The 23,042-nt window shown below is 38.4% G+C and overlaps 1 protein-coding gene across 4 annotated transcripts; it reads left to right on the forward strand.

The window, feature by feature from the left end:
- Window positions 1–1,249: 1,249 nt before the first annotated feature.
- LOC121194030 (RNA-binding motif, single-stranded-interacting protein 1) lies at window positions 1,250–22,308 on the forward strand. 4 transcript variants are annotated; one of them, XM_041056529.1, is made up of 14 exons: window positions 1,250–1,540; window positions 7,916–8,094; window positions 10,245–10,303; window positions 11,442–11,533; window positions 15,589–15,746; window positions 16,674–16,753; window positions 17,337–17,452; window positions 17,863–17,912; window positions 18,019–18,106; window positions 18,401–18,451; window positions 19,069–19,179; window positions 19,325–19,405; window positions 19,529–19,607; window positions 21,161–22,308. In XM_041056529.1, exons 1-13 carry the CDS (start codon window positions 1,490–1,492, stop codon window positions 19,598–19,600), a joined length of 1,188 nt encoding a protein of 395 aa, XP_040912463.1. In that variant the 5' UTR covers window positions 1,250–1,489; the 3' UTR covers window positions 19,601–19,607; window positions 21,161–22,308. The 4 variants fall into 4 exon arrangements, with proteins under 4 accessions (XP_040912463.1, XP_040912462.1, XP_040912465.1 ...); XM_041056528.1 differs by lacking the exon at window positions 21,161–22,308 and having other exon boundaries at window positions 19,529–21,036; XM_041056531.1 differs by lacking the exons at window positions 1,250–1,540; window positions 21,161–22,308 and adding an exon at window positions 2,865–2,936 and having other exon boundaries at window positions 19,529–21,036.
- The last annotated feature ends 734 nt before the right edge of the window (window positions 22,309–23,042 follow it).

Below are 23,042 nucleotides of genomic sequence, written 5' to 3' on the forward strand. Positions count from 1 at the left end.
GAAACCCAATGCTTAAAAGATCTGTTAACCTAATTTCCTCTGGGTTCTAGCCATACATGTAGCTTGGAGGTTTAGGTTTTGTAATATCCACCACTGAGACTCCTTTCACCAAATACAGTGGAGGTGAATGGAATTTGGTTTGGGAGGCTAAAGCACTTAAAATGCAACAGCAACATTGCTTCCCAGAAATAAGGTACCACTCAACCTGGATAAGCTTTTGAATGTCTCATAATTTGCAATTGATAAAAACAGAAAAATACAGTATTTTCTTTACTGGAGTGGAAGTAGTTTATTACAATTGCTATTATTTATTACAACTGATTACCTGGGCTACTGTGTCTGGGAAGACACAATATCCTTACGTGGAGTTTTCCAGATGTCTTTTTCAGTGCACCACAAGTGAAATTGCATTCATCTCCATTGTATTGGGGTGGGGCAAAAGTTACAGGAGGGTACAGCTAAAAAGAAACGTTCCCAAAAGAACACTCTGTTGATTTAATTAGGAAAACGTGTTGTTTTGTTATTTGGGTATGTTGATTCTTTACTCCAACTGTGAACCAAACATTTGTCCCATTTCACTCATTCTTGATAAATATGTAATAATTATATCACAAACTGTTTTATTTGTTTTCATTTTATTTAAGATCTCTTATTAAACGAACAAGAGAGTGATAAGTTTTACTTTCTAAATTTTTTTTCTTCTTTTTTAATCAGGCGTCTGTTAAAACCACACATTTATCACGTCCATCTGCATTGTAGATTATTGATCACAGGTAGATTGCCGCCTACGTTAAATATAGAATCCTTCATTGCGATTAATAGTTATAATTATACCAAAACACAGTAATGCATGTTACTTGCACGCCACCTGATTATATCCTTAATACAACTGTGGGAGTTAAAGGCAAAAATGAAACTTGTCAGAATATCACAGCCAGGACCAGCAGCCGCACGGAGGAATGTTTGGTATGCCTCTCTTAATATGCAAAGGTGTTTGAGGTGAAAACAACTTCTTAACAGCGTCGCTTTAGACAACCAAGAAAATATAGATAGTCGCAAATGACAGGATGTGTTTTCAGTTATAACAAAAATATTCTTTAAAATGTCTATTCAACCGAAGATAAACGAACTGTAATAGATTTTGCGGAACACCGTTGAAAAGCTACCCCTACACCAACAGGCGGAATGGTTTCTCCCACCGTAGCAGCGTCTGTCCTGCGCAGCGCCGACTGCAAATCAATGAAGCCAGTCAAGGCAAAGGGGCTGGGCGGTCGAAGTTGGGACAATTTACGGTGGTTTCTGCTGCTGGATAGTCGACGACAATAAGGATATGTATACGGCTAGTATGTGTAGAAACCTGTTTTTGTGTCCTTTAGCGGAGTAAGGAGGATACATATGTCAACTAATTTTCTACTTAAACGAGGAGTTTGATGTATTTCGCTTGAAATTTGTAGCTTAACTAAAAATACCCTCCCTTTTCGAACCGAGGATGATTTTTGCTAATTCTGGAAACCCACTAAGGACTCCGTATCGTAAACAGGTAAACACGCAAATATTTACCAAAGACTAGCCTTAAGACATACTGTCCACAAAACTGACTCCATTAAAGTCGCAAAATAGGTCTGTTTTACAGCAGCTCGCTGCCTGTATAAACTTAATGTATAACCGACGCACTAACAGACAGAAAACTAACTTTGACTAATGTCATTTGAAATGGCAGTGTTGTGTTCCTGCGTCTGATGTAAAATCCAGATAGGCCATTATGCATAATGAGAATACCTGCTGCTCGGGCTATGGTCCAGGTCTGATACTGCTGGAGAGATATAGGCCGATGTGTCTGAAGTTGATGCTTTGCTTATGTTATGGCTGTACTGTCCAATTAGTAAAACAGCAGGCTAACCCTTCCCAAAAGCAACCCTCATTTAATATTCAGGATTTTTAAAGGTATGTAATACACATGAGCTGGCCGTTAACACCACTTCACAGAAAATCAACCAAACAAAAGCAGTTTCCATAGTTGTTTGGTTTAAACCGATTGGTTGGCTTCAGTTTTTGATCAAACTCACCTTCAGTGGGCCATAGGTTACCTTAAATATTTGAGGTATACATTCCATTAAATGCTGTTCATACACCACATTTGTTTGCAGTATTAGTCTTATCTGTATTGCACAGAATTATAAAATATGGTTGACTAATTGCCCACTGGTGCATTCACTTTGTCCCAGTTACATATAGATTTTTTTTAAAACTCCCCTTAGCCAAAAGATTTGAATAAGCATATTTACTCTGTCGTGCTCATGCTGTTATCCTGTGGCTAGAGCTCCATGGGCGAGGCCTGTTACTGGAAGCCCTGTGTATTTCCAGCTCGGATATGACGGGCTCTGCTGGTCTGGAACTGGCTGATAAGATGCCATCCTCTCCCCATCACAGTCTGTCACAGTCCTGCATCTAAGTGGTCGGGCAGATGAATGAAAACTAAATTTACTGTCAGTCCCACAGAAAAGGGTAGTCGCAGTCATCTGAACCCCAGACAATGAAAGGTTGTGGCTCTGTTGCAGGCATTTTCTTTAAAGACCACCTTCTGTAGTGTGTTGATAGGCTACATGCAGTATGTTATAAACTATGACTGAAATTTATGTAATGCATGTTAGACTGTTTTTTAGTAGGAGTAATTATTTGGCATGCTGTTTAATGTATTTACATCTCACAAATGCATTTGGGACAGCGACGACAGTGACTGTCAATGGTTTAAAGTTAAATAAAATTGTTACAGTCAACTTATTACTGTTATTGTTCAAGTCACAAACATAAAGAAACTTGAAATAAATGTACTTATTTTATCTCTGTAGGGTCTACCTCAAATTCATGCCTGAAAAGTAAACACCCAAGATAACTCTTGAGTGTGTGCTTCTCAGAAGAGCATGAGATGAAGAGAAGTAAGTTGTAATTTCAGACTTGTGTTATTTCTTGTGATTGGATGAAAACCATAAAAAGGTTAAGAGACACTGTTTCAATGTTAAAGAAGGTGCAGTGTCTCTGAAGTAGAATGATAATATAATATCTGCCGAGTTTTATTCATGTTAAGTAAGTGTTTGGCCTGACAGTATTCTAACCAGTGATTCAGGTTTCCTTGTAATGACTAAAAAATCATGAAAATTTAGTCATGGCTCTGTTGTTTGTAAATGAGTTCTAGTCATGAGTGCAACTGTGACGTGTTTCACATTGATTGTCTGTTGATAAGTTGTTGTTTTTTTTTAATTTTCCAGGAATTGGAAAACAAATTTCAAGTAGCAACAGCAGCAATATTGGCGCTGTTGTCTTTGTGGTTCTTACTAAAGAGTGGGGCCGTATACTTCAGTTGTATGAAATCTCCCCAGGGAATAAGTTTAACTTTGTGATCGGGTCCCTGCTAATGACTAGAGGTTTGGGTGGAGGTGGTCAGGTTGGAGAAATTTTTTTTGAGTTTTCCCCAGCTCTTGCTTACTATGTGCTTACATTTTCTAATTTCCTAAATATTCTTCCAAAGAGAGCAATTACCGGTTACATTGGTGCCTATGACAATATCTATAGGGGAATGAACAAAAAAATAGTTTATTTTTGGGACACAGGAAAGTTTTAAAGAAAACCTGCATCAAAGATGCAAGACTGAGCAATTCTTGGACTCTGTGGCATGCTAAGGGACAGACACAGATTTTTATAAATGGGATTACATCAAATGTAGAGCATCCTGTCATGGACTTGGCTGACATGTTTCCCTATCCTAACACTACTGGATTAGCTGCTGAGGCTCCCAAACCAGCCTTACCTAATGAGAACTCTTAGTGGCACAGCAATGGCACTAGGCTGAAAGTATCAGCACCAGCAAGGTCTTGGTCTGATGTCGTCAGCCGCAAAAACTAATCATTCCACTAGCACTGAGGCTAACCAAAACCTAAGAAATGGCTCCCAAACCAGTGCTTGATAACCCAGACACTATTTAGATTGGGGACTCGATTAGCAAGCATGGAAGAATGGCAGAGACTGAAAATCTAACTATGGCTGACACACCTGTCAGGGAGCTAACAGAGCCGTTACCAGTTATTTTTTCTACACATCCAAGTAATTTGAGGATTATTATCCATGCTGGGTCTTTTGACAATCAGTGAAGGAAAACTAGCTCTGAAATCCTAAAAAATACTTTCCCCTGCTACTGGAGAAAAAATTGCAACTGTTAGATGCAACAGTATGCAACATCCCTCAGGCCCCATTCCAACTTTGGGGAAAGGAATCCAGTGTTTTAGCAGACTCCTTGGCCTGAATACATGGCTGACATCAGGCGAGCCTCACCCATGGGATAAAATTTATTGATAATTTCAATATCTTTTGTGACTATGAAGACCCTTTAATCTCAATGCCAACTTAAGTCATGTACTTGGGGTGCCATACCCAAACAAGAATATGTAGATAAGCACGAAGGACAGTGCACACAGACAGAAAGTCTGTATCTGTCCCCACTCATCTGACCCTCTGCTTCACATCAACCAAGGCATTAATAGGGACTCAGCGACACCCGTTCTCCCATTTGCCAATCAAGGACTTACTTAAAGCTGCCATGCTGAAGTTCAGTCAAATTGATGAACTGTTTAACAATAATAACCACAGATATCAATCAGTCACAGACCATCTAGTAGTACCAGTCTCAGTAATCTTAAATTTGTCAGACACGATCAGTCTCCTTTCCTGTCACAGAATCCTTACAGCTTAAGTTATCTTTTTTAAACGTAAGATCATTGGCTACCAAATCCTTTTTGTATTTGGTAAATGATCTCGTCATTGAAAAGAATTTGCATTGTATATTTTTAGTTGAGACCTGGCAAAACAGCACTTCTGGTGTAGTAACACCGATAGAGGCTTGTCCTCCAAACTATAATTTTTATCAGTCCATCAGACAGAACAGGAAAGGAGGAGGGACTGCAGCCATATTCTCTACACGGGTTGTGTGTAATAACATTGACCTGGGTGAATTCACACCATTTAAATATCTTGCTCTTAAGCCAAAAGCAGAATTTCCAGTTCTCATCATTACATTATATCTATAATAATATAATAATATATTCATCATTATTTCTACAGGAACTCTCAGAGCCTATGTTATGTGTCATCACTAGATATGATAAATTAATCCTGAATGGAGACCTAAGCAGTGATAGTAATAAAAAGAATGACTCCAAAGCTTGTGAATTTACTGGGCAGCCTACAGTTCACCCAACGAATGAAGCCACTCATCATACAAGATTTAGCAATGAAACCAAAGTTAAACACTAATAATGTTTCAGTATTTAAATGACCTATTTCTTACCTGTGTGTTTTTTATACCAACCTGATCTTAACAAAAGCCAAAGAGGAAGTTTTGGTCCAAAAGCGATCCCTAGATGGCAAGGCTGAACCAGAGTTCTCCATACAGATGGGACTGCTCTTTAAATGGCATGGTTGAAAATTTCAGCAGTACCTTGTCATCTGTTATAAATACTAAAGATTAAAAATAGGTTGACTGAAAGAATCTCACCATGGTTAAGCAATGGTCTGGTTTCTATCCAAATGTATTGCAAATTTTAACTGAATTTTCAGAAAATTGGCAAAAGATGATGTGAATGATACATAATTGGACATCTTCTGATTCTACATCTGTAAACTCCATTACTACCCATTTTTTGGCAATAGATAAATGGATGAGCAATAAAAAGTTAAACGAGGACAAAACTGAAATCCTACTAGTTGGGCCCTTTAAAAAAAAGAGAAAGAAATGCTGTTTAATTAGCTGAGGAAATTAATTTGCCTGTATTAAATCTGAGGTCACAAGTCTTGGTGTTATCTTAGATTCAGATCTAAGCTGCAAGTCCCACATTAACAAGGTGATGAAAACATTGTTTTTCCACCGTAGAAACAAAGTAAAGACCATCTACAAATCAAATAGATGCTGAGAAACTGGGTCATGCCTTTATTTCTAGCAGATTTGATTACTGTACTGGCCTCACAAAAAAACTACTGAGAGATTCATTCAAAACACTAAAGCTCAGCTATTAACCGGAACTAAGAGGAAAAAGCACATTAGTCCAGTTTTAGCTGCTCTGCACTGGCTTCCTGTAACATTTATAACTGATTTCTTCTCGCTCTCCTAATATACAAAGCCCTGAAGGGGCTAAGACCAAGGAACATTGGTAACTCCCTTGTTAACTATTTGCCTTCAAGAACACTGTGATCATCTGCTGCTGGTTTACTGGGGGCTACCAGCAACAGCTGAAAGAAAAAGGGGGTGTAGCCTTTGTCTATTACCCCACCCTAAAGATAGATAGATATCAGGCAAGCCAGCTTGCTAAATATTTTAAAATAAAATCAAATACATATCTCTTCACTTTAACCTTTAACTGTTTCTTTACTTTCCTGATGAAATTTTTTTTTTGCATTTTGTTTTTGCTTTGCATTTATGCATTGCTGCACTCCTTTTTTTCCTTCCTGTTGTATTTTAGTAGATTTTTTGTATTAAATTTTTTAATCTTTAATTTTATTTTATTTTTGTATTATTATTATGTCATTTTAATTTTAATGTATTTTATGTATTCTGTTATCATCTTTATTTTTATCTTATTATTTTTATTATTAAGTGGGTTTTATATTCCATGTTATGTGACATTAATTATAGCATTCGTTGAAATGTAACTCTGTCATGTAATTTCACTTTGAGCAGCGCTTCTAGTATAAAAGGTGCTATACTAATAATACTAATACTAATAATTCTAATAATAATAATAGAAAGAGAAATTTTATTCACATTGAAGGCATGCGGAGCAGTCAACGAGCAAATCACAAGAGAAGATCCTTTTAGGCTGAAGTCCAGACTTGAGTTGCTCAATCCTGTCACCACTTCATACTTGGAATTCCATCATCTTCCTCTCAGCTTGTGGTTCCTCAGAGGAGGAGGGGGGGCGGGTAATCAGTGTCAGATAGTAAAGAAGACAAATCCCGGAAGGAGAAAGCTCTCTCAGACCAGGACATCTGTGTCCCGTATATATAAAACACAAAGTTGCACAATTGCAGATGGATTTTTGCTTTTTTTCCCCATTACCCTCTGCTGCTCTTAGAAGCAATACTTAGTCTATGAACCAAAACTGGAAATTGCACTTCAAGTTGTTTGACAATGTTTTATATAATCTCATGAAGAATACAAATGTATTAACAGTTGTTCACTTCTTGATTATTATATTAGGGGCAAGATACACAGTCATACTTGACACCTCTCCAACCATTCTGAAAATCAAAGCTATTTTATTAAAAGGAGCATTAAGGTTAAGGAGTCTGGAATTAGACCATAGGCGACTTTTTATTTTGACCTCCAAATAGCTTATTCAGCACCCCACAGCAGCATGTCTGACATCAGTGTGACACTGATGTCAGAGCTACAAGCCCCTGTGGACCCTGATTGTGCTGACTGTGAAGGCATGATGGAGATTGCTCTGTAGATATGGATCACTGCGCTGTAAAACCACAATCCTCACATTGTAAAGAAGAAATCTGCAAAGATGGACGCATCTAATATGTGGCTATATATGAATGACTTGGGGAGGGCACATAGTGAGCTGTTTTGGGCTTAATTTTCATGCAGAGATGCAGGAGCTCATTATATATGTTGATGTTAAGCGCTTCTCAGTCTCATGTTTTCTGTTAATGTATTCACAATCACGTGGTAAAAAGTTTAACTTGTTCATTTTGTAGTGTCAGATCTTATAATGAAAAATTTGACGTGAGCCACGTTTTTATCTTGCTATGGTACATTTGGTACAGGATTATTATATGGAGGGACCGTACACAATATTATTTAATTACCACCCGACCTGAACTGAAATTCAAACTAGATTTTCTGTCTCCCTGTCTGTTCCAGCCACACGTTGCCCCATCGTCACACCCCATGGCTCCACCCAGTCCGAGCACCAACAGCAGCACTAACAACAGCAGTAGCAGTAGCACTGCAGGCTGGGACCAGCTGAGCAAAACAAACCTCTACATCCGAGGCCTGTCCCCTTCAACCACAGACCATGACCTGGTCAAGCTCTGTCAGCCGTGAGTACCACACTTCCTCTCATCATTATCTAGTATTGATCAGCCATTGATTTCTTGGCCTACTTAGGTTTAGAGTTGAGTTTTAATTTGGTGGGGCAGTCACTTATTGATTTACATTGGGTAAAATACAAATAAGGTGTGAAAAAATAAAAGCTAAGATGTTAATATGCCATCTTACTAGCTCAGTTGGATGCTTATTTTATTGAAAGATGAGAATATTTATATAGTGTTTATTGTAACAATTTATTGTTATTGGAAATTTTCTTCCTTTTTAATAATAAGACTTTGAATGATAAGTTGGGCCCTATTGGTCTGTAAAATAGTCCAAGAAAGGGTTTAAGATTTAATTATTTACGCTTTGTAAAACAAATTGAGTAGTTTCTATTTGAGATTATAACAAATGCAAAAGTATTGCAGGCTTCATTTGAATATGAAAAAAAGAAGATCTTAAAGACCACACAAGGACAGAGTGTAGATGATGAGCTATTTGACAGCATGTGGGGCACAGCAGCAGAGATTTCATATATCATGTGTGTGGATGAAGGGGAGATATTGTCAGCAGTAGGCTTGACCACAGCTCTCTTTGTGCAATGAATGCTTTATAATTGCCAAGCAGAGAGACCACCCTGGTGCCTTGGACTTTTCATTGATGTTATTTTCTGAGGCCCTATCTACACAATTTAATGCTGACTTTAGAACATAAAGCTTCGGGTGTTCTGTTTTACCACTTTGTGTGCAGCTATGTGGGCAAACAGGACCTTTTTTTCTTGTGCATTCAAAATGTCACAGAGTCACACTAAATACCAAGTGTTCCACTAACTATGTGTGCATTTACATTTACTACATTTTGAAGGTGCTAAGAGCAAGCATGCTGAAGCCACACATGATTTGCGATTAGAGTTCAGATGAAGGAAAGGTCATAGGTTCATGCTCTTTCACCCAGTTTAGCATTTAGTGTAATCCCTGGCTAAAATATCCTCCTGGTTGACTGAAGGGTACATTGTGGGCTATATCACTGTCAGTGTAGATTATATAGGTAATTCTTAACTTGATCTGTGTGGACACAATGTCTCTCTGCATTATTGAGTAAAAAAAATCTTCAGAATAGGTTGGTTTGAAACAAAATAATTATATTGTAAATGAATGGATTTCTTTGTGAAGAACTTAGCACCCAATTGAAAGCCAATCAGTTTTGCAGCCTTTATTTAAACATCTGTCACAGGATTTAGTCTCGGTTTGCCAGTTTTGTTGCTCTCGCATATTTTAACTAGACCTCCTCTAGTTTCATGGATTACTTAAATTAGCTGTCCATATACTTACAGTCGGGACTGTACAACAAATATCAAAATTTCTAATTTTTATAAAACAGCAATTTTAAAAGTCAGCTATTTAGACTCTTTCTGTGGTAAAAAAAAAAAAAAAAGAGAGAAACAGAATGTGTTTGAGGTTTTTACCCATTCACCTCGATACTTTCAGGTAACAGTTACCGCATCAAAGCTTCTTTTAAGAAAAGACACTGTTGTAACACAGTGTTTTCCAGTGTTACCACTAGTGCTTTCCTGTGGCCTGCATGCATACCATGCATACTGCTCGTTTGAAACCATGGCAATGGCATGAACCTGAAGAGACTTTTGAATGTCCTAATCTGTGTGTGTGAGGCAGCCCTTTAGTATCAGTACGTTAAAAAAAAGTTGCCTTCTATGAAAATAGTGTGCCATGAAAATCCCTAAGGTGTATGCAGATGACCTGTGCTCCTAAATATGAAATGGAAACAGTAGTTATACATCAGAACTTTACATATACATGACTCCCCATATAAAAACGTAGGAGACCAATAATTCCAAATACCCAGGGTCCTTACCAAGATGGTACCCAAATGACCCAACTTCTCCCAAGAGAGACTTTGTTGACTCTTTATAGAGTTTGATACGGTGGTTTAATTTGGCTTAAAAAAAAAGAAGGGACTGTTTAGCTTTGCACTCACATGGTGGGGATTTTCAGCACCACATGGAAACCACTTCCTGTTTCTCATATTTTTACAGTGATGTCATAGATTGTTGCTCAACCCTCCCTCTCTGTGTGTTTTATAACTGGATCTGTCTGGTATATAATCCTTCGAACAATGCCTCGCCTTTCTGCTCTTCCCTTAGGTATGGCAAAATTGTATCAACGAAGGCTATTCTGGACAAGACTACAAACAAATGTAAAGGTGTGTGACATTGTTTTCTCTCCAACCCTCTTTTTCCATTTTAAGAACTGCCCTGTTGCATATTCAACACTTTGCTGTGAGAGAGAATATCACTTTTACACTTCACAAAATAAGTAGACATTCAGTGTGTGAATTCTGCCTAAACCTCAGGTCATTTAGCAGCTATGGGGTTGTCTCAGAGGATCTGGGCACGTTGGGAGACAAGACAACCAGGCTGCTTGAAGCTGCCTCCCAGCTCATGTTATTTTAAGCCGCAGCCCTTGTCTGTTGGTGTCACTGTTGTGGGTGGTTCCTGGAGAGAAGGGCGACTCCTCCTCTTTCTACTGAATGACAGTGTTGGTTTTGTTCCAGTTCTAGTAGACAGCCCACCTGGCTAAAGAGAGACTTACTGATTCTCTCTATTGCTGATGAGATTAAGAGAATGCTTTGTCACTCTATTCTGGATTATACAGATACCAGTTAATCGAAGGCTCTCAGGGAAATGGGACACCGTTAAATACCTTGTAAAGCTCTGACTGAATTTTAAATAGAACCCAGAAATGACTTTAACAATAACCTTGTGTAACCTCAAGTCTCACAAAATGTTTGGACTAAATGTTTTAAAAAACACACAAACACACAATGGTTTTTTTTTTAATTTAACACTTTATCAAGAACTCTTTCGTACAAAGAGAAGCATTCACATTAAACTTTCAGTACCAATGCGATCCATATTCTCATCCGAAAGAGCCCTGTCATATTCACCATAATTTAGTACGAATAGGTTAAATATAGCAGCTGCAGTGCAGGCCAGGGACCATGGTTTTACCCTGTTTGTACCCCCCTCAGGACAAAGAGCTGACCTGAGCCATGAATGTCACACTAGTATCTGCATCCTCAGCACTTTTCTACTGCTACTTCCACACAAACATGCATATAAAATTAGATACACATACACACACACACATACTTACCGTACAATTTGTCAGTAACACAGTGTATGTAAAGCTTTCTCATAGGAACACATTATATGCACAAATGAACACACAGACCATCACCATCCACGAGAGGCATAGGTTTACCCACACAGCATGGTGGCTCCACCATTGTCTGTGCTGGCCATAGAATATTGTCCTAACTGTGCTGCTCGTCTCCTCAGGATATGGCTTTGTGGACTTTGACAGCCCCGCTTCAGCTCAGAAGGCTGTGGCTGCCCTGAAGACTACTGGTGTCCAAGCTCAGATGGCAAAGGTGAGGATTCATTACAGTCTAATCCTGATGTAACATCCATACAAGTCACCCATTAACACTGTTTCTCCTCCATCTGCATGGTCAGGCAGCTTAAACCTAATCCTTGTGGTATTAAATAGCAGGACTGGAATCTTTGACTGCTAGGTGAATGCTCCCCAACACTTGCTCAGTGACCCAGAGATCACCGACTTTAATCATGAAGAACACCAGTGCTGAAAACAATGTGTATTTGTACATCCTCGTGTATGGAACTGTATTTGATTTTAGGCATTTGCACTTTTCATCACCAGATTTACTGAGGTGTTTTGCTACATATTTCAGAGAAATGTGGCACATGTGCATCAGGTTGTTGCAGTTTGCAAGTCTCAGTTTGGTTGTGAATAATGCAAGCGTCTGCAAGGTGAGACTGTGTCCTTTTTGCACATGCATTTAATGAAGGACTGCACACATAGTTGGAGATATGTTAATGCAGCCTGAGTATGTGTTCAGTTGGATTTATTGCAGTCACAAAATTTGTACTAATTGTTAATGAAAACAATATCAGGTTATTGTGTAACTGCAAACACTCAACAGTAGATGGGCTGTTGTGGTTTGTGTTCATTAGACTTGAAACTCAATGTCAACATGTTAGCAACTGTACTTTTTTTTTGACAAGATATTTAAAGTGTGCATTTATCTCTGTTTTTTGGTGAGACATGACCATATCAACACCATTTGAGATTAGAGTTGAAATGAAGGAAAGGTCATAAGTTCATGCTCTTTCACCCAGTTTAGCATTTAGTGTAATCCCTGGCTAAAATATCCTCCTGGTTGCCTGAAGGGTACATCATGGCCTATACACAGTCACTCAAGGCTATGTAGGTCATTTTTAACATGGTATGTGTAGACAGGGTGTCTCTCCCGCAGAATAGAGCGCCATCCAGGGATCAACAGGCACTACACGTAGGTTGATTTGAAACAAAATAATTATTCAAATAAATCAATTACAATATGGAGAACTTTGCACCCAACCAAAAGTCAACCAGTTGTGTGGAGGATTCCAGAGGTGGCCTTTTTTTAAGTTTGATTCAGTGGTTTTGTTTGGCTAAAAAAAAAGAAGGGACTGTGTAGCTTTACACTCACATGGTGGGGATTTTTAGCACCACATGGAAACCACTTCCTGTTTCTCATATTTTTACAGTGATGTCATAGATTGTTGCTCAACTCTCCTCTGTCTTTCTGCATTGGTGAGGCGTTTCTATATCATTGCCATACTTGCTGTTCTGTCTCTTCCTTATTTGTTTTGCTCTCTTGTCTCATTCTATTTTTTTCATTTGCAGTGAAGGCAGTTTAACTCAAGTTGGATTAATAGTGCAGTCAATGCAGGATTAAAACAGTGCACATTCTTGCTGAGCCAAATGTGGCTCTTATTTTTAAAATGTATTTGTAATATGCTGATGTGTTATGATGAGCATACGTTTCCCTCCAAGTATTACATGTTTATACATCACTAATGGTTACCAAAGGTTTTCTGTCAGCCGACCACCCTCATTCAGGCTGACAGAAAGGTTTCAGATGTGAATGGCGCCAATAGTCAGACTATAGCATATATTGCTGACAGCAGGATGATGTACCAGAGGAATTACCCACCAAATGAATGTGTTTTAAGTCTGTCCAGGAGCTGGAGTCTGACACTGTTGCAGCACTCTTATACATTAACAAAAAACTTTCAGGGAGATACTACATATATATGTTTTTTTACTTAAACCTCTCAAAAATGAATATTCAGTTAATGAGGCTTCATGCAGCAAATATGTTTAAAACATTTGAAAACATTTCAAGAGATACACATGGATGCATCTCTTTTTGTCACTGGGTAAGTTGGAGGCATGGTAGATTGCCAGATTGATTGTGCCCAGTGTTGTGTGGACAGCCAGTCATTCAAGGCTTTATTGTTCACAATATAATATTGGAGATTATCAGATGAGGGGCTTTAAAGTAAGGCTATATTGCCTTTGACATTACACTTGTCTCTGAAATCAGAAAAGGAAGTAAATAATTGTGTGTTGTTATGGTAACAGGAACCAGTCCCGGAAAATTTGTTCCCATACAGCACTTAGGAAGAACCCTTCCCCTCATTTCCCTGTCTGGGGATCTGTAGAGCTTCTTGACATGCCTCTGTGCACCCATTTTACTTTTTTTAATTAAAAGAGAGCAGCTTTGAGGGGCATGCCTAAGTTTAATCTTTGTATTGTGGAAGGTAAATGCCATTATAAAGTGTGAGCCTTTCACTCCAGCTTTATTCTCACCATTGGAGAAGCTTGTTTGGGCTTAATGGACTCTCCAACAAAGGTCCCTTTTCCTGTTTTTTATCTGCCCAGGCATCCTTCAGTGGACTTTCTCTCTTTATTATTTAAAAGGCAGGTGGTGGGAAGTGGCCAGATAAGAGTTTCCCTTCTTTTTTACCCCATATTATTTCAGCGAATGTTTTGTGATACTTGATTACCATTTATGCGTCCCTTTCTCAGTATACATTATTATTATGTATTACTACAGGTAAAACTGAATTCATGGAATTCTTTAAGATGGCTTTATCAAGTTGTGTGGATGAAATTTATACAGGAAGAGCATTGTTTTGTATTGTTTCTTGTGACCGGAAAGTCACAGTCTCATGCCTACATCAGCAAGATAAATGTGGGTGGGGGTAAGTGAAAGAGCAGCACATGCCCATTCTTCATTCCCACTGTTGTAGTGCCCTCGAGGAAGACACCGGTAATGTCCCAAGTTCTCCGGTGGACCTGCTCAGTGGTCAACAGATAAGACTGAGGCTGTACTGGGCATCTACCACTCCTGAAAGTGGGAGCAGAGTGTTTCTCAGTAAACAGTATTTATATTCTTTTATATTCTCTGTAGCAGGACAAAGAGTAACACCCCTTCCCCAGCCATACCTCTTTTCAACAGCTCTTCATCCACAAGCATGTGTCAGTCACAGTTAATGACTGATGCATGGCGACACATTTGATGCACAAACATGTCTTTATCGTACTTCTTTCAAAATTCTGTGAAATGATGGAACAGTTAGTCTTACAGCAAGTGCCTATGGATCCCTGGAGCCGTTATGGTTAAATTTACTGCATCAATAAAAAAATGTGTCATTCTTATCTTCAGACCCTCTTTCAGTTAGTCAACAAGTAAGATTCCTTCTAGAAATCTAAGTCAGTGACAGTGAAGTAAGAGAGAAAACAAAAAACAGCATTTTTTGTTTTTTTCTTTTTCTTTTTGGACCCAGTTTGTGCATGTGTACAAGCATACGCATGTGTGTGTGTACTCCCATATGTGAAAAGCAGGTAGGAGTATTACTAAAGGTCTCCTGCTCCCTTTTGAGTTATTAGAGCTGAGAGCTGGAGTGCTGAAACACATCCCTGCACCCCTCAATCCATCCTCTCATCTGTCCTTCCATCTCTTTTCAGGGCCACTTCCTCTGACTGAAAAACCTGAAAAACTTTACTTGGGTTTAGTTACAGTACAGACTATGGCCCATTCATTGTCCTCTGATGATATTTTTTTTCCTGTCAGTGCATTACTTTTAGTAAAGCAGTATTGCCCTATAGCTGACTCTGAATGCAACACAAAGCTGATGAATAGTAATGGTGAGAGGCTGCTCCCCAGTGACTCGTAGCCGTGCCTTTTGTTTCTGCTGATACTATTAAAATACAGCAAGAAAAAAGCTGATGTGAGAATTAAGCCACCGCGGGCTGCATAAAAATCCCTAATTATCTCTGGACAAAGTGTCCCTTGATTACCTGAAACCTCCAACAGAGACAGTTAGGAAGAAGCAGAGACATGATAACCTTATTGCTAATGTCTGTATTAAAAGTGTATTGGATGTTTAACTATTTCTAGGGATAAATTAAATGGAACTGTAAGGAAACTTCTCCTTCCACCCTCTATTCCTCCTTCTTCTTTACATTACTACATTACTGAAGCCAATTTGAATGTGATGCTCAAAGAAATTTCCAATAGTGTAATTACATTACCTCTGGCTTCTCTCTCTCTCTCTTTTTTTGACCACACAGCAACAAGAACAAGACCCCACAAACTTGTATATCTCCAACTTGCCTTTGTCTGTGGATGAGCAGGAGCTAGAGAATATGTTAAAGCACTTTGGCCAGGTCATATCCACACGCATCCTGAGAGACTCCAGTGGAGCCAGCAGAGGTGTGGGCTTTGCCAGGTCAGCTACTTGTGCAATTTACCGTCAATGACTCATGCAACTGAAACAATATTAAGAGGTTGTTTTCTTGGTGCTATATATGCTGTAGCATTTTAACATCAATATGTCTAAACTACGCCAAATATAACAGTGTTATGACCAGACCAAGCACAAAGTATCAAAGTAACTGAGATAACTGACAAGCCTCTATTTAGGGCTCTAATTAGGATTTTACATAGTTTACCACTAGATCAGATCAGGAACTTTGTTGGATGACTTTGTGGCCAAATTAGGCCCCTTTACAACCATAAACTGGAAGAGACCACAGGATTGAAATCAAGGCTACTATTCTTTACCAATTACCAATAATAAAGCAACATTTAAAAATATCACACTGAGTACACCTTTCAAATTGTTATAAAGGTTTTGGTGATTTCTCATCTCTCAGATCAATAATATAGAATGTGTTTCAAGTCTAAAATGAATAACTAGAAAAAAACAGCTATGTTGTTGATAACAAGGCAGAAAGAACAGTTCCTGTATGGACAAATAGAAACTCCTTTAAAAAATTGTTTCACAATGACTGGATGGTTTAATTATAGTGGCAATGCTGGCTTCCTCCAGTCGTACTTGCATAACCTGACGTTTGACAGAAATACCTGATAGACAAGGCCAGGGTCATGACTGACAAAACAAAAATATCATAATGTATCATAGGGATGTTTGTGTGTGTGGGTGTGCACTAATGGGTCTGGGTGGTAAAAATGGCAAAGACTGCGCAAGTCCATAACATATGTACATTTGATAAACACGGATAAAGTTCTGTTATTTTGAACCACCTTTTCCACCCACCCAGAAAGGAAGCAGGTCTTGGAAAGCACCCGCTCACCCTCATTACTGCAGCTATTGCTGATGTAGTTGTGCTCTGTTTGTCTTTTATAACTTTAGGATGGAGTCAACTGAAAAATGTGATGCAGTCATTTCTCACTTCAATGGAAAGTATATTAAGACACCTGCAGGTGTTCCAGGTAAGACATACTATATAATTATCTTTTTTGTGGACACACGCTGCAGACATGCAATGTAAAATGATGTAGTTTAACTGCCATGCCATGAAAAGAACATGTGAAAGAAAACAACAGGATTTGTCCTATGATGACTATAATGTGCACAGTCTTAATAGGCGGAGTTGTATAGACAGGATGAAGTGGTTGGCCAGCTGATTCATGCTTCTAACAGGAGTCAGTGTGTCTGCTGGTAAAGAGCTCACATACACTCAGCCCTAAGTGGCATAAAACAGACAAAGAAAATGAGAGAGAGAGAGAGAGCTGCTCTGTGTGGCCGCCACTCCCTCTCTAAGCTTTTTAATTGGATTATTAGATTGAAATAGTCTCTGCTGGCCTTTCCTCCTTTAGGAAGGGGAGGGGATTACAGCTCCACAGCTGCCAAATTAGATGTCTGTGTTCCAAGGCTGGCTAGTAAATGTGCTCTCCCAGGCTTCAGGGAGTGAATGACTGTATAGCGAGCAGTGACAGACAGCATTAGCTATGGGATAGTCTTTGGTTAAGACAAACCTTTTATTTTATTCTTTCACCATTTCTCTGTCTTTAGCACCCTCTGAACCCTTGCTGTGCAAGTTTGCTGATGGAGGGCAGAAAAAGAGACAAAGTCAGAATAAATTCGCCCAGAATGGTCGGGGTTGGGCAAGGGACGGTGACTCGAGACTGGTAAGTGGTGGCCAGGATGCAGTGAGAAGTCTGAGTGAATCCATGACCAGATAGGAATAAAAAAGGATAAACCTAAGGTGTTATATAATAAACAACAGAGGATGTGACAAAGATTACAACCTGACAGAAAAACACTTTATTATTGTATAATGTTGTTGAGTCATCTAAAGGAATACATGACATGTATAGTATCATATCTGTCACTCTGAAGTGCTTTTGATTTTTATTGTAGGCCTGGTTATACTCTCTGCTGTTCATTGTAAAGTCCAGTGTAGTCAAGGGCGCACTCATTCAGGTTCAAGCATAATAGATGTTAGAACAGACTCTAGTACAACGTTGTTGAGCTGGTTAAGTGTTTGAGTTGAATGCCTCATTTTAGCTGTCAAACCTGTGCTGTCCTTTTCCTCTAGGCTGGAATGACACTCACGTATGACCCCAGTGCGGCTGCAATGCAAAATGGGTGAGCTACAACAACAGATGAGATTGCACTGTTGTGTCCAGTGTTTTTCAGTGTACCTAATTTACTTAGTTATTTTATTGAAATACACTTTATCCTGTGTCCACAGATTTTTCCCACCAGCATACAGCATTTCAAACAGGATGATTGCTCAAACGTCCATATCTCCTTACATGTCTCCGGTTTCAACATACCAGGTTTGAATGCCTCTCTTCAATTATGTAGATGTAGCTCTGATAAAAAAGATAAAAAAAAACAGTACTTGTAATACTTAAAAAAAAAGCATTTCAGCATTTATGCTTATAAACCATGTGTCATCGGGATCCAGAAACATGTCCCCCTGGGATTTTGGAAGTGTAGGTTAAATGTGACAAAGGGCGCTGTGGCCTTTCATGCTTGATTCTGTGCCAATCACAGTAGCATGTGATCTCTGGAAATAGCAGCTGCTTAGTACCAATGTGTTTACAGAGTGTGTTTGTGTGATGTTCCAGGTGCAGAATCCATCCTGGGTGCCTCATCAACAGTACATCATGCAGCACCCCGTAAGAGCAAAATCTCTTCATCCTCTCATCATCACTGTATTCATCACATTCCCTCTTTTCTTTTTTTTTTTAAATTTCATAAAAACATTTGTCTCTGTGGTTGTTACAGAATAAAAACATTTTTCTGTAAACAAACAGACACAATATGGAAGAGTTGTAGTTACACATAAGGTGACAGTGATCCTTGAGGATTTACTGTGCTAAAGTGTTTGTATAGGAATGTAAAAACGACTGCTTTAGGGAGGCTATATAAAGATGCGCATTTGATGACAGATGCCGAATATTTTATAGCAGATGGATTTGTATTGAGATAGAGGAGTCCTTTCTTGCTTTGAAAACAAGCCAACGTAGACGAGAAAACACTGCTAGATGCATCAGGCCAGCCAAGGTGCTTATAGACAACTTGTTCAACTTGTGACTACTCACCTTCTGCTGTTTGCATGAGATGAAAAGTCTGAGATTATACAGTTTCTCTTTGCCTGAAATTCAGGCGTAACTGCTGTGGTATTGAATAATCTTTACTCACTCAGATTTTTGGAAAGTATTTGAGTTTTACAGAGAGATTACTCCACCAGCTGCACGCATTCCTCTCTCACCTGTGTACACTTTTCCTCCAGGGTACCGTGATATCGCCCTCTATGGACCCATCTATGTCACTGCAGCCTGCTTCAATGATGGCCCCCCTCACACAGCAGATGAGTCACCTCTCTCTGGGTAGTGCAGGAACGGTGAGACAGTGCTGCATGGAATCAGAAATGACTTCACACATTATACTTATTTGAGAATAAGCTTAATGTGCTTCATTAAACTGTAAAACATATAGATAAAGAATACAATCCCTATATGATAATGTCTCTCTTCTTCATTGTGCAGTTTATGGCCGCCAACACAGCTATGCAAGGAGCATATATCCCACAGTATGCACACATGCAGACCGCTCCTGTTCCTGTGGAGGTATGTTTTAATATCAGTGCTATCTTACTTGTATAAAACCTTATTCATTCATTTAAAACAGCAGCTCATTGTTAGCAAAATGGCAGTGGGAAAGAATTTGGGTTATCTCATTCTCTCTTCCAGGAAAATGGTGCACAGTCACAAGTGGACTCATCCAGAAATCATTCCCCATATTCATACCAACCAACCAAGTAGTGCTGAGGTAACATTTGGACAACAGCTAAAACAATCATGTCTACAAATGCAATGGACGCTAAGGATCTTTTCACTGTTTTTGCACAGGTTCTGCAAATGTTTAAGTGAGACTATTTTTGGTATAATTTTCAGAGAGAATATCTGAGTTCATCCAATGCTTCAAACTATATAAAAAAAAAAGTTTTGACAAAGTTTTATTTTCATACTAGAACGTTTATTTTTTACCAAGGATTGCTGCAGGATACAAGGAAGAATCATGTGACTAGTTGTTCCAAGTGCATGATAGTCTTGATATGTCTTTTGTTAATATTTCCAAATACTTTTTTTTTCCTGACGATTTTTTTTTCAGCCAGACATTTTGAAAATGCCGTTTTTGTGCTTGCTGTGTGAGTGTTGCTATGGTGAAGTATTAACTGTCGTTTTCTTGTAAAGTGATTTCTCCTAGTACTTTAGATTGATCTTGCTGTCTAATTAAAATTTGCCTTAATAGTTTTGATACAGTAGTTGTACAGACCACCACAGACAGTGGTAATAAGCAAAAGCTGTCACCTTTGAAATCAGCCACATAGGACGAAAAAAAAAAGAAATAAAATAAAACCTGTGTTTTTGCTTTTTCCCTCCCAGGACTGCTAGAAAAGTAGAGGTAATTTTAGAGAACAATGTTTTGAATGAAATGACTCAACATCTGATGATTTTATTGGATGTAATATTTATTTAGTAAGAAGGCCCTACATGTTTCTGGATGTTGAAATGGTGAAATTCTGTTGAAAGATAACCTTTTGAATCTTGCCTTTTTGAATACTTGGTATTGTAGAGTAGCTGAAATTGATCTTGGTGGGTTAGGGGAAAGGGAGGGGACTAATGTATTTTATTTGTTTGTCATGCTTTTGTCTTTTTGGATGATGTAAATTGTTATTTTGATGGGGGTGTGTCTTTTTCACTTTTATTTGAAAAACTAAGAGGAAAACATGAACTCATGATTGTGAAAAAAAAAACAACTCATCACAGCCTTGTAATAGAACTGAGTTGGGGGGTAAAATGAGATGAGATGAATATGTGTATTTAATTGCACCTCACTCTTTGATAAGAAACAAACAAACTTGGCACTTTCAATTGTAGTTTATTTCACCAAAGATTGTGTGCTAGTACAGTGAGGGAATAGCATCATTTGTCTCTTTAACCAAGACATAAGTGACTCTGCAAACTAAATTGCAGTTTGGACAGTGTGCCTTTTTTGTACATTTGCATTCAGTTTTCATAGGTGTTAGTACAGTACAAACACACACAAGCATGAAGGAAGGCCTGGATCCAACAAGTGCCACAGATGAATTCATACTTACATGCACCATTATAGTAAATATTAAGTTTAAAAGAAAACAATTGAAACAATGAACAGATGGTGCTATGATTGCAATCTGATAGGACATAGCACTAAATTTGATCATAATAGATTAAAGCAGGGTTTTTGATTAAGGTGTCCTCCAATAAGCCTGTGATCCGACCTGATGGTCAGTCTGACCAATTATCTACCTCAGAGTTTTCTTTCTCCTCTGTATTTAGGTCGGGTTAGCAGGTCCAGCCCGCCCTTCCAGACCAAATGCCACGCTCAGGAGCTGGCCACATACAGCTGTTCCCTTTCAGGTTGTTTTGAACACTTTTTGATTTTCATCAGACCTATTTTTTTATGATGTATTATTGTAATCATGGGAAGGAGGGTGGGGGGGCGACAACACATTTCTACTCATGTTCAGTTTTGTAGTTTCAAAAAGAGCTGCTGCTTTTATGACAATAGATTCCAGAGGCTGATGTAAGATCTTTACGACCAACAATAACAACAAAGCTTTGTGGTGTTCACTGGATCTGCGCTCCTTTAAACAAACATTTTTTGTTTTTTTGCTTTGTCTTGGGTCTTGACAAACTCGCAGCAGCATTTCCTCTGTAGTTAACTTAGGTGTGCAACAAATGTAGGGCCGCTATACTTGAGATTTCTGTGTAATGCCTGAGACTGAGAAGTAATACTGTCCTGTGAGGTTTATGCTGCTAATGGTGTCTGAACCAAGTGCCATAGTATCTGGATCAAGAGTTGCAGAGGTGCATCAAAGAAAACTGCTCATATAGGTAACCATCATGTTGAACAGTCATTAAGTTATATGAAAAAAGTTCTAATTTATGAAAATTTTTGTACAGACAGCTTGAGAAAAGAAAGATTTTCATAGTGCTAGATGAAAGTTTATTGTTTTTTTTTTAACTTGTGCCACACAATTGCCAGTGGCAACTTGTACAGTTAAGGAAACTTTCATCTGTATTTTTGTTTTATAGTGTTTGTTAAAGCCAAAGACTTCTGTTTTTCTTTTTTTTAAGTAGCTTGTTTCCTAAGGTTTGTTCTGTTCATTTCTTTGACATTTTTTGAATAAAAATTTAAAAAATTTTCACCTTTTAATTCGTTGCATGTCTAGTGTTTATTTGCAAGAAGATCTTTTGTTCTTTGTCACGAACCCTGAGTAAACCTGTTCTCCCTTTTAAGTGAGTACAGCCATTTGGAAACCTTGCATTGTTCAATGATGAAATTATGTGAAATACATCTTTAGATTAGCCAGCTTGCCAGTAAAATGTTTTTTTAAGTAGCTGAACAGGAAATTTTAATACGTCATTGTTACGGGAGCTTGGCAGAAGCTTCAGAGGGCTGAAATCCAAGCACTGTCTCTCACTTTGTCTCTCGCTTTCAATTTATGTTTAATAAAGAATCTGGCTTTTTCAGAATTTGGAAAATATGTATGTGTTAATGAATTACCTTTCTTGCAACAGCTTGAAAATAATGTCGTCAATTTATAAAAAATATTGCCAAACACAGAAATATGTTCCATAACAAAAATAAGTGGTTTATAGTGATGTGCACTTTTAACAATGTTTAAAGTGTTATTTTTATAGTTATATTGAAACATAAGCTGGAATAAATATACTTGGAACAGTTCACTATGGACTGCAGTTCAGAAATGCAAAAATGTAAGAAGAAAAAGAACAACATCTGTTTGAGCACCCTAATGAAAGCAGCAGCTGACAAAGGTCTCTTTGCTGTCAGTTTTCTCCTAGATACCAGGCTCCATTAACGTGACAGTGACCATCCCCTACACATACATACTGCACATACATCAGTCAGTCCTTCAGAGGCCCACTCATTGAATTAATGAGACGTTATTATCTCTTGCAGCTGCCTGGAAACATTTAACCGTGGAGTGAATGTATACTGTCTAACAGATGATGCTTTCCTCTAATGTGTGGTGTCGCATTATTGTACATCACAAAAAAAAAATCAAAGCTATGACAAGATATTCTGCTCAAACCAAACCTACTCCATATTTAATTACTATCAAACAGTTTCAGTCCTTTACAATTAAAAAATAAATAGTAATGTCATCACTTTTAATAACTGCACTTCTTTCAG

Source organism: Toxotes jaculatrix, chromosome 15 (assembly GCF_017976425.1).
Source record: "Toxotes jaculatrix isolate fToxJac2 chromosome 15, fToxJac2.pri, whole genome shotgun sequence".
Classification (NCBI taxonomy): domain Eukaryota; kingdom Metazoa; phylum Chordata; class Actinopteri; family Toxotidae; genus Toxotes; species Toxotes jaculatrix.